We start from the raw sequence: 12,257 nt of genomic DNA, 5'->3' as shown, positions 1-12,257 counted from the left end.
TAACGCATATTGCATACTATCCTACAAAGTCACTGGACTAGTTGAGAGGTGATATATAAAAAAAATGATTCGCAAAGCTAATCCGCCTGAGTTAAATATGGCAATGCACATATTAGCATAAGAACGATATCTACAGTAGCAAACCAGCACGAGTATACACGCCTGGAGTTGTAAAGGCGAGAGAGCAATAGTCCACTGGGCTTAGCCAAGGAGTGGTTGTATATTGACGGCTGTGCCTTTAACCCAGATCTAAACAAACATTTGCAAAGCCAATAGGTTGGGATTGCATTTTGACCCGCTGCAGCGAAAATAATGATGTTCTGTATCTGTGGAATTAAGAATGTTAAATATGATGCTTTAGTGTGCTTGTGAGATGTGAAGTGGTCTCTTCTGCATTTCTAAGCATACACTCTATAAGAGGCACTAGCATCAGTTGACAGAAATACTGCTCGGGTCAGAGCAGCAGTCCAATCTGTGTATATATATTTTTTACTTGGAAACAATAGATATAGTACATCTGAGTCGTCAAGCCAGACCTAACGGGTTATTATACCAACTTAACAGAACAAGCATTTGCAATGCAATAGGTCTCGCATTATTAAAGTTTGAGCTATTGGTGTTGCATTATTTAACAATGCCAATAGCTCAAACTTTAATAATGCGAGAACTATTGCATTGCAATTGCTTGCTCATTTTTGGGTGAAACTCTTGGTAGGCCGCTGCGTATAGGAGGGGTATTTATCACAGGAAATGTACCCGATTTTGGAGCAAAATCTATCAATAAATGTCGCAGGGGGGACTCGCTGCATACCTGCATACCTGAGGCAGTGAGACTGCACATGCGACAGCTCTTCAGGAGAGTGCGGACAGACGAGTACAGCGTACACAGTGGCCTCTTGGCACATGGCCATGCGCTGACGTCTGCAGATCCCACAATGTGTAATCTCAAAGGCTGCCCTGAGGCACTATTCATCTGCGTGCTACAAATTTCAAATAATTGACCGCAAATCAGGTATAGGTTGAGGTTTCAGCAGGGCTGGCTGTTCCTTTCATAAATGTAAATGTAAATGTATTTGACTTATATAGCGCACGAATCACCCGAAGGTCTCAAGGCGCTTGCTTAGGGAACCCGTCCTGGTATTCCCCTGAGAGATACCCCGGCAGGGTATCCACAAGGTGAAAGCCAGGCATCCCGCCGCGAGGGGCTGTAGTGGAGATTAAGCAAGCTATTGCCCAGAGTCGCAGAGTGTGACCCCGTGAGTCGAGTAGGCACCGGTGCGAGAATTGTCGAGTCCGTGGAATTTTGAGCCCGAGACCCGCCGAGGCGGGGAATCGAACCCTGGTCCACGGCCGATCTCAGCTTCCGGGTCTGCCGCCTCTAACCACTGAGCCACGCTTCTCCACCTGAGGACGGTTTAACTCCGCACCATTATTGAGTTGGATTAGTAAGTGTGCCTGCTTGATTTTGCTTGTCACAAAGCTGCTCATAGTCGTAAAAATGTCTCATAATTTCACAGAAAATATGGAAATGTCACACATGTCAATATGAAACCTTGGCAGCTATGGGTTAGTCCACTCCGCTTCCAGTAAAAACAATTGGGCTCACTGAAAGCCACGTTAGAGCGAACGTTTAGTATGGGGCTCAATCTTCACAACAGGTATTTATGTCCTACCGCCTCCTTCCTGTGTCAATTTTAAAAATGTGGAAAAATACTAGCTGTTGCATCATCTTTTGCTTGTCGCAAAAATAAATGTGGATAAATACAGATAAAATGCCCAAAAAATAAATATGGATAAATACAGACGGAAATGACAACAAAAAAAAATACCATAAAACCGGGAGCCCTAAGTATAATACAAATTTCTGCCAACAGCAGCCGTATATCGTCTTAGTGGAGTGCTGCCTGGCCGCCAGAAAAACATTACAGACTTCAGGAGGAAGGTCAAAAGCTATCAACTGTCACCGCTCCATCTCCACGCATGGAGGCACAGAGTTCACAGGTTCGGGTGGAGAACCCTCCCCTGCTGCTGCAACAGAAGATCTTACCGGAGGGGCAGCCTGATCGGAGGATCGATGCTCATTCTCAGAAGCTCTGGATTGTAGATTCTCCTTGCCCAGTCCGGGCCACAGGAATAACTTGAGCCCGGTTGCTCCTGATCTTCTTCAGAACCCTGGGCAGGAGTGGTATGGGCGGAAAGGCATAAAGTAGGCCTGAGCTCCAATTGCAACGAAAGGCGTTGCCGAGCGATAGCGTCCATGGAAACTCCAGTGTTCAGTACTGCTGACACTGCACATTCTCTATGGAGTCAAACAAATCTAACCAAGGTTCTCCCCACTGTTGAAAGAGACCTTGCGCCACCTCTGAATGGAGACACCATTCGTGATCTGATAGCCATCGGCAGCTGAGTTTGTCCACCCTGGTGTTCAGAGAACCTGCCAGGTGTTGACCCAACAGGGATATGCCCTGCTGTTTCAGCCATGTCCAGAGACGTATGGCCTCTTAACAAATGACTGCCCCATCCCAGAAGTGACGCATATGTCATGACTGTGAGATCTGGTTGGGGAAGGGAGAGGGGTATGCTATTGAGCCAATCGTGGATCATCAATACCCACTGCAGATCTCTCGCAGTTCATTCCGAGAACTGGATTAAATCAGTGAGATTTCCCCAATGCTGTGCCCATTGGAACTTCAGGTCCCACTGCAGATCTTGCATTTGCCACCTAGCATGCTTTACCAACAGGATGCAGGAGGTCACGAGGCCTAAAAGCCTCAGAGTCAGTCTCACCGGAATCCATGATAGAGGCTGAAACATTAGAATCATAACCTCAATATCCTGGACTCGCTACTGGGAGGATAGGCCCAAACGGCACTGTGTCCAAAACTGCCCCAATGAAAGGGAGCGTCTGAGAAGGAGTCAGGTGTGACTTTGGCACATTTATAGAGAACCCCAGCAAATACAGGAGGTCCGTCAGAAGGTGGGAGATGACAGCCAAGGGCAAGGACTTCTTCAACAGCCAGTTGTCAAGGTAGGGAAAGAAGGACACCCCTAACCTACGCAGATGAGCTGCGACCACAGCCATCACCCGTGTGAAAATCCAAGGGGCACTGGTAAGACTGATGGGGAGCAAGGTAAACTTAAAGTGCTTGCGGCCTACCTTGAACTTCAGGTAACACCTGTGGCCCGGCAGGATGGCATGTGAAAATACGCGTCTTGCAGGCTGAACGCTACCATCCAGTCTTCTTGGTCGAGGGCGGACAAGAGCTGAGCGAGTATCTTGGACTTCTCCTTCTTGAGGGAGACATTAACAGTTCAAAGATCCAAAATGGGCAGCAACAGCCACTGTCTACTTCTGAAACTGGGACCCTTTCTATAGCTCCCTTGGCCAAGAGAGATATAACTTCCTCTTGAAAGAACCTTAAATGTTCCTCCATCAACCGTTCCCGTTTCGACAGAATAAGAGGCGTAAAAGAGAGGAAAGGCAGAGAATAGCCCTCCTGGATGATCTGCAAGACCCACTTGTCCAATGTTAAGGATCTCCAGTGTGGGAGATGACGAATTCTCCCACCAACTGGAGTAGTGTGGTAGCTTCAGCGTCAGCCTAGGAGTGCGTGGAGGCTGCGGTTGCTGGGAGCAGTGTGGCAGACGACTTCTGGCTTCCATTCCTGGATCGGAATGCACTATGTCTACGTCCCCACACTGCTTGGGCAGTCATTGCAGGATGGTTGCTGGGATAGGCCTGACACGGCTGGAAACCCCTTCTGTTTCCACGAAAGGGGTAAAAGAAAGACTGGTCAAGAGGAGTGGAGGAGAGGACCAAGCATCTGGCCGTTGCTCGAGAGTCCTTGAACCTGACCAGGGCTGAACCTGCCTTTTCCCCCCAAAAAAAGGGTTCCATCAAAGGGCATTTCCATCGGATTAGCTTGGACATCGCCCAAGAAGCCAATTGTTCTAAGCCAGGCCTGTCGCCTCAAAGCCACCGTCCTTGAAATTGGTCTGCCTAGCGAATCTGTCTCATCTAGGCCACACCATATTACGAATTTTTGCTGCAAATCCCATCCTTGACAGCTTGGGAAAGCACAGCCCGGGCTTCCTCCAGGCCCTGTGGCAGCACTTGGGCAACAGTCTCCCAAAGGGAATGGGAGAAACGGTCCAATCAGCATGTGGTATTCACCGTCCGCAATGCCAGGCTGGAGTTAAAAAAACAACTTCTTTCCAAATGAGTCCAGCCTCTTGGATTCCCTATCTGGAGAAACAGAAGGGAACGCACCCTGGGACGTAGAGGCATGCACCACTAAAATTTCTGGGGTGGGGTGTTGGCTGAGAAACTTTGAGTCGCCCAGAGCTCTGCAATGGTCAATCGTCCTATTCACAGTAGCCCCTGTGCTAGGCTTGGACCATGTGCCTAGAAGGACGTCGGTACGTATCTCATTAAAGGGCAAAAGGGGTTCGGAAGTGGAAGCCCCTGGTTGAAGCACCTCGGTCAGATTAGTCCTGACCTGCACTGAGGCCAGCTCTATTCTAAAGACCTCAGCTGCCCTCTTCACCACCATGGCATAAGAAGCCCCCGCCTCTGTAGCCACTGGTGGCGGAGAAAGCATGCCAGTATCTGGGGAAGTGTCCAGTCCACTGGCCTCCCTAAGTTCCCCATGCCAGTCCAAGTTCTCGTCAGAGACATCTTGGTGTTCCAGAGGGTCCATAGACCCCTCACATTCCTCTCCTGAGCCTAGCACATCGTCAAAGTGTTCAGACGACAACATAGAACCCCTGGGTTCAATGGATGTTGGAATCGGCGTCTAGCATCGCCGTTCCGGGTCTGTGTCGTATGGGGTGAGGATGGGGCTGGCCCTGCCAATGGGCACTTGGGGGACTGACTTCAGGTCTGACGCCGGAGGAGGTCGCGGTGGCACGACTGGCGTCGACCTGGATCCGGGCTCAGATCCCTGAGGCCCAACGAGAGACGTGGCTGGAGGTGACGGTGTCGAACCTGATGGGGCTCCTTCCGACTCCGCGGGGCCCGAGGGCTCACCAGCTGGGTCGTTCTGCTCAAATACGCAGCACATGGCCACGTAAAAGTTTTTTATTTGAGCGGGAGTTGCTCCAGGAAAGGGAGGGAGGCACGAAGTTGACTCTGGCTCCGTGGAACCATGCCTAGAGCATCGGTGCTCCTGACCTCTCTCGACGATGGATGTCAGCAGAAGTGAAGATGAAGTCCGCTTGGACTTCTTCTTATGCCTTTTCCCCGAGTGCCCTGAGGATTTCGAGTGGGAAGAAGAGGACTTAGGGCTCCTGGACTAGTCCAGCAACCTCCTCCTCTTCAATCGGGATCGGGACCCCTGCAGAATCTCGCTGTACAGTGTTGATTGTCGGGCTGTGAGGAGCTTCATCACTTGCTCCCTCAAGGCCTTTGGAGCCATTACCCGGCAGTCCAAGCACAACTTAAGAGTCATGGTTACACTCGAGACAGTCGAGGTGGGGATTGGTGACCAACTTCATGCGGTGGCAGGTACCGCACAGCTTGAAACCGGTCTTCCTCAAAGACATCCCTCGCAGACGAAGTTGAAAAAGTTTGCGAATTCGACAACAGTCAAGAAAAAAGAGGCCGAGAGATAGCACTTCCCAGATCGGTGCGCGGAAAGAAAAGTACTGACGTCCACGTGCCTGGGTGGCACCTATATAGGCACCGCAACATCATAAAAACAACGCTAAGGGTGTAGACGTTGTCACATGGAGCCGAATGGAGCCACACGATACTGCGCGCAAGGGGTATTGCTCAGCAAAAGTTTAAAGAGCTAGCCTGACGCCTGTGAAATTCCAAGGTAAGGAATCTGCAGCTAGAAGACTATCAGATAATGCCTGAATAAATGTATATACTAATAAATAATGGTGTGCACCTCTGCTAACAACACAAACTTAAGATGCTTCTTCTTGGTTGAATACAACATACATGTGGCGCTCCTAGTTAAACATCTGAGCTCCAATCAAAGTCACTTCCAGCCTCCAGCTGATCACAGCTTTGGAGCAGCTCTCGAAAGTTTCCCTTCAGCCACTTCACATGGACTCCTGGATCCACCCTCATTACAGCAAAGAACAAAGCACAAAGCCTGGGTGGTGCAACCACACGAAGCAGTAGGATGAGGTTTTGCAGACTCCAGCCATCTTTTGCAGAGGGAGTGTCCTCGAAACACAACCACCGAGTCCCAGAGGTCACCACAGCATTAGTGGTAGCAGAGAAGATCCATTGCAATTTTTACAGAGTGTGAACATAAGCAAAGTGAAAAATGACAGCAGTGCCGCAGCGGCATCCATGCTTGGAATGAAACCAGAGCAGAAATGGTTACTACCTTTGCATTGGCATGGCAAGGCGCAGCTCTATAATCCGGTTCAGACAACTTCTCTTGCATAAATGGCACACTGCAAAGTGGCACGTGTACCACCAGCGCCTTTTCATACATTTTTCTAGAATTGGACATTATACTTATATCCTTGGATTAATTTTCATCTCCTCCAGTGCTCATCCAACACTTCTCTTCTGTTCGGAGAGAGAGAGAAGTCCAACTCTTGCTCCTACCTGCTTACACAAGTCCCTCCCACCCCAAAGCTCTAAAGTGAAAGCGAGGCTCCCATTTCCCTTGGTGGATCAGGCCTCATACAAAAAATGTTTGACTTTTGCCAATCATTAATAATAGGGGTTTAAGCTCTGGGTATGAGTCTCCTACACCCCATCCCCTTTGGGTCTGTTCTGGAAAGGAAATAAAACACCTGAGCATGCCAAAACCCCTACCTATACATTGCTTTTTTAATAGTCGCTTTTTTATGATTAGATGAGCCCTGGCAAACTGCTGGAGTCGCCTCTAGCTAGACCTTAAAAAGCATGGTTTTACAATGTCTTTATTATCATCTTTTGCGGAACATAGTCCTGCAGAGCAGTTGGCCTCAGAAGGCTCCTCAGTTTATTTTAATTTTTAGTAATAGTTGTTATCCCCTATTGCTTTTCAGAAAAGTGTCAGCTCCAGCTGCACTCATTATACATCATTTTCTGTTTCTGTCACTTCCTTTTGTGAAAGAGTGGTGCACATTCCAACTCGCATACTTAAATTTCCTTCACTGCACATACGTAACACCAGTGCTCTTACATAAAATGGATCCCACTAAACTAGTCAGCTGTTCCAAACGCCACAGCCCCATAGCCTCTTTTTTACATTTGGCATGGACTTGCCCGCTTGGGCAGACATTCTGGGTGAGTGTGATGGAGCGAGTAAGGGCAGTGGTGCAGATAACCCTTTACAACAGACTACCACTTCCCTGTTGGGTGACATACGAAGGAAGAAAGGCCAGAAAATGCTGGTCAAGTTCTTGCATCTGTTGAAGTTACTGGCTAAGCGCTGTGTGGCGATCACCTGGATGGATGCAACAGCTGGAGCCTCTTCAGGTTCCCCAACCCAGGAAGCACGACAAATGTATGTTTTTTGGGCACTTTATTTTGCATAGGTTGCATGTTGATCAAGTTACTTACCTTCCGTAACGATATATCTGTAAGAAACATTAGTGATAGATTCCTTATCTTAGAATATCCCCAGGCGTCAGACTGGATCCGGAAAGCTTTCGTCAGCAGTACCACTGCGCGTCGATAGGCGTTGTTGTACGGCTCCGCGTGCGTCGTTGGCGTCGTATTCGCCGAGATGACTTTTCTGGAGCTACTTAGACGCGCCCACGCACGCTGACGTCAGTTCTGTACACAACTTTCCGCGACAGGAATGCAGAGCCATGGAAGATACTGACCACTGGTGCATAGAAATAAGGGCCCAAAAGGATGACCTTAACCCTAGAATTCAGTTGGCAAAACGGGGAGGATGGGTGGGGCGATAAGAAATCGATCACTAAATGTTTTGGGAAGTCTCATCGGTTACCTTTCTGCTCTGTCTGCTTTTTTGCGGCTGCCAGACCAGCCTTCTCTCTTCACATCTCCTATTGTACATAGATTTCTTAAAAGGCTGGTTCACCTGTTTCCACCTACGCCCTTTGTTATGCCACAGTGTGACTTTAATTTGGTCCTCACCTACCTGATGTGCCCTCCTTTAGAGCCTTAACACAATTGTCCCCTCTGGATGTTGACCATAAAACAGCTTTCTTAGTGGCGATTACATTGATCCGGAGGGTGAGAGCTGCAGGCGTTATCTTGCTTGCCTCCTTATCTTATGCCCTTTCCGGACAAAGTAGTTTTCACACCCGGGCATCCTTTTTGCCAAAGGTTGTGACCCCTTTCCATCTGAGTCAGTACATCACGTTGTCCACCTTCTTTGCTCCCCGCATCTCTCTAAGGAAGAGTAGTGTCTCCATCGGCTGGACCCAAAAAGAGCGATGTAGTTCTACCTTGACCGCACAAAAGATTCCTGGGTGGATGACCAACTCTTTGTGGGGGTACGTGGGAGAAAAGAAGGGAAGGGCAGTGCAGAAAAGGACCATCGTTCTCTGCATCAAGATCTGTTATGCTTTGGCAAAGAAGCAGCCCCTGAGGGATTAAGGGCCCATTCCACCAGGGAAAAGGCTGCGACTACGGCCTTGGCTCGAAGTGTCCCAGTCCAAGACATGTATTAGGCAGCAACGTGGGCATACTTGCACATGTTTGCAAAACACTACTACCTGGCCGATCAGGTCCGCAGGGACGTGCACTTTGCCCGTTCGGTCCTGCAGGACTTCCTAGTATAGGAGATTGGTCCGCAGCCCACCGCCGGGATTGTATGGCTTGGGTATCTAATTCAATAAAAAAGGAATCTGCAGCTAGAAGTCTACATCAGATGAATAAGTTACTTACCTTCGGTAACACATTATCTGGTAGAGCTGCAGGTTCCTTAAAGCCCAACCCATGCCTCCCCACTTTACAGACTAATATTGTAGGGCATGGGTTACTCCCCTTTTCAGGGCCCTAGTTTTGCACACAACGTCAGTTACTTCGTGGCTCTGCGCTTCTGGCAAGGAAAAAACAAAATTACCGACGTCTGTGCACCTAGATGGCACCTATATAGGAACCGCGACGATCCTAACAAACGCTACCGACCCCACCTACGTCACGCGGATCTGAATGCAGCCACCCGACGCCGCGTGCAAGGGGTATTGCTCAGCAAAAGTTTCTGGATCCAGCTTGATGCCTGTGACATTCAAAGGTAAGGAATCTGCAGCTAGACGATTGTCTACCAGATAATGCGTTACCTAAGGTAAGTAACTTGTTAATTCAGTTCATTAATGTATTCTGTGTGCTTCCCTGGGCAGGTGAAGGAGTGAATGCAAGAATGAAGAAATGATTGAAAGCAAGAATGGGTGAGTGATTTAGTTCACAGGTGGATGCTTGGGTAAGTGAGTCATAGATATTTGGTTGCATGAGTGGGAGAGTCCATGGACTGTTGAACGTGACTGACTCTATGCACCCAGTCACCCATTCATCCGTTCATGTAATGTCACGTCCATCCACTGAATCGATCTCCCAAACTCACCCAAACTTGGCAATCAGTGGAGAATTACTCCAGTTTATTTGAAAAAGCCAGACCCTATATCTTTTCCACTGCTTATAATGAATGTAAATTTGTTCCATCAAAAATTTCTAGTTCTGTGACATGAAAGATTGTGAATGTGTCTGTTTGTCATGACTAGCCTTACATTAAGTAATATTCGCTGAGTAAATAGGGGGATTACACTCTTTTGCAGGAATACTTTAGGTGTAGGTAGCTGGGTGAGTCCTGGAGCATATTTGTCTTCAGTTCTGGTCTTCATGATGACAAAGTCGGTCTTCTCAGTGAGATGGCTGTTAGCCCATATAGGCCAATAATGTGGCTTTGGTTAAGACATGGAAAGACAATGAAAATCATTATTGATAGCTGCACTGTTCCAAATACAAAGCTGTAAGCTGAACATACCACTAGAATGCATGTCTCGGCTAAATTTGGACAAAAATTGAAATGAAAAAGAAACAAAAAATGTAATGCTCCTTCTCAAATAATTGGGCAATTACATTCCAAAACAATCTTTATATCGATCATATCAATTTAATTTAAAATGACACCACTGTAATTTACTATACATCCCTGGTGAACTAGAGGACTCTAACATGGCCCATGCATGCAGTTCAACCTAATCATCTCTTGGCTACCAAATGGGTCAGCTTAAACCCTATTCACCCAGGTGGACATCCTCCCACCAACATAAGAGCCTATAGTGGACACCCTTCCACTGTAATCAACACAGAAAGTGAATAAAGAAATCACAAATCGGGGATCTGCAGAGCCAATTCAGGGCCACCCATGTACTACGATTAATCTGTACACCTGTTGCCTTGATCCCCCACACTTCTAAGCGCTGCGCACTAGAACGAAAGCACCTCTCTGGCCATTGTCACCTCGCCAAAACGCTTCCCACATTTGCACACTTTTCTTGAACAGCACCGCTACAACCATGGAGCCCCGTAAGGGCATGCTTGTTACCCACTTGGGAAGAAGCTTCAGCACCCCACATAGGGGTATGAAGCACTGTATACATTTTGTATGTTATACAATATGTTTTGTTCTGTATTTGGCTCTGTAGGCCAGGGCACCGAGCCAAGTCAGTGAATCTAAGAAGCCTATTATTTGAAGCACTGCTTGAACTGTGGGAAAATATTTGATTCAGCAAATACTGACGATTTGAAACCGCATTATGATTCCTTACAACATACACTAATGTGGGCAGGTTGTTTCCTCCCTTTATTGTGAAATATACTCGACACAATAACGAGCAGTTAAATATTGTGTAAAATGTTTGAATTTGCTATTATATTTTGAGTTATGGTGTATCTAACGTCAACATATATTAATTTTACGAAAATGACCTGCTTTTGTTGCATTTATTTGATACTTTCCTTGAGATTGTTGCAAAAAACATTTGGTCAAACTTGTTATGTGCTCTTTTTCTCAGCATAATCAGCAAGCTGGAAGAACATGATGAATTCTTTCCAGCATTTGAAGCACTAATGCGTGACCTACTCCAAATTTTAGGTATGGCAAATAAAACGTACACATTTGTATTAGTGTTGTCATGTTCGCCTACATACACATTGTTCTTTTGTATCTATTTTTGGTGATACCGATGGCTTGATTTAACAAACTAGAGCACTAATTTGTAATTAAGTTTAATCATTCTTTCTGAAAAGGTGAGAAATCCAAATGTAACAATCCTTCAACAACATGCGCACAAAGATCATAATGAATAGATAGTGATTAACAAACTGTCATCATAAATCTGATAGACACATCTAGCCGCAGTTTCCTTATCTTAGAATCCTCCCCAGGCGCCAGACGGGATCCAAAAAGTTTCTCAGCAATACCTCTATGCATTGGTAGAGGGTGTCGAGCGACTCTGCAGTGACGTTGTCTCTGGATGTGACATCAGCAGAGCCCATACAAGCCCTCCCCTTATGCGCTGAAGTCAGTTCCTTCTTTTCCATGCTAACACGCAGATCCGCATTAATAGTTCCTCTGGCCATTTTTGGCCTACTTGACGTTTTTTCATCGACAGAGCAGTGTGCCTTTCTTCAATGTCCTCGGGGTTTAAGCCTTGTTAGTCCTATGGTCGACAAATATCCGCCATGGATCCTCACTGGATTTGCATGGAAAATGTGCAGGGAATACCCCATGAAGCTTGTAGCAGCACGAATGTCACAGTCTTCGAACTCTTCTCATCATCCTTGGTCCCCTAAGTGTTCTGGTGTCAGTCACCTTTGATATCTGAAGGTAAGTCTCGGTGCCAGCGGTCAAAGTTGCATTGTCTCCTGCCTTCGTCGTCTACCACTGATACGCACTCTTCCGTTGACCGAGGCAAGAGTCTGCCGAGCGTCTCCACACCTATCCTGGGGCCAAGGTGTCTTTGACCCACATGAGATAATATTCTCAATCCCTTCTTTCTGTCTGGCTCATCCCCTCCCTCTGGCGCGCCCTCTAGCCACACAAAAGTGCATGATTTTGTGCCTGTGAATCTGTTGGTGGGTTCACCCTTAGCTTCAGGTCAGCTCTTGTGTCTGACACCTCAGCTGCACTGGTACCGGTGGACAGCCCATCACAGCTCCCGCTTCGGGTCTACCGACTCCAATGTCAGCATTCGGCTCTTTTCTGCAGATTACGATGGTGGTGTAGTCGACGCTGATCGATGCTCCTTCTGACGTCGAGGAGTCACCTTCTCGGCGGCGACCAGCTTCGGTTATAGCGCCTGATGCGGCGCCGATGGAGCCAACT

General features: G+C 47.5%; 1 protein-coding gene across 2 annotated transcripts in view; it reads left to right on the top strand.

The window, feature by feature from the left end:
• CEP70 (centrosomal protein 70) overlaps positions 1–12,257 on the top strand; it is a 505,009-nt gene that overhangs the window by 445,092 nt on the left and 47,660 nt on the right. For both annotated transcript variants that reach the window (XM_078682403.1, XM_078682404.1), the window contains one exon: positions 10,945–11,024. In XM_078682403.1, coding sequence (XP_078538529.1) covers positions 10,945–11,024 — 80 coding nt within the window. The remainder of the gene's footprint in view (positions 1–10,944; positions 11,025–12,257) is intronic.

The sequence above is a fragment of the Lissotriton helveticus genome, chromosome 3_1 (assembly GCF_964261635.1).
Source record: "Lissotriton helveticus chromosome 3_1, aLisHel1.1, whole genome shotgun sequence".
In the NCBI taxonomy this organism is placed as follows: domain Eukaryota; kingdom Metazoa; phylum Chordata; class Amphibia; order Caudata; family Salamandridae; genus Lissotriton; species Lissotriton helveticus.
Note: the sequence above shows the minus strand (reverse complement) of the source record. Positions and strands in the feature narration are given on the sequence as shown.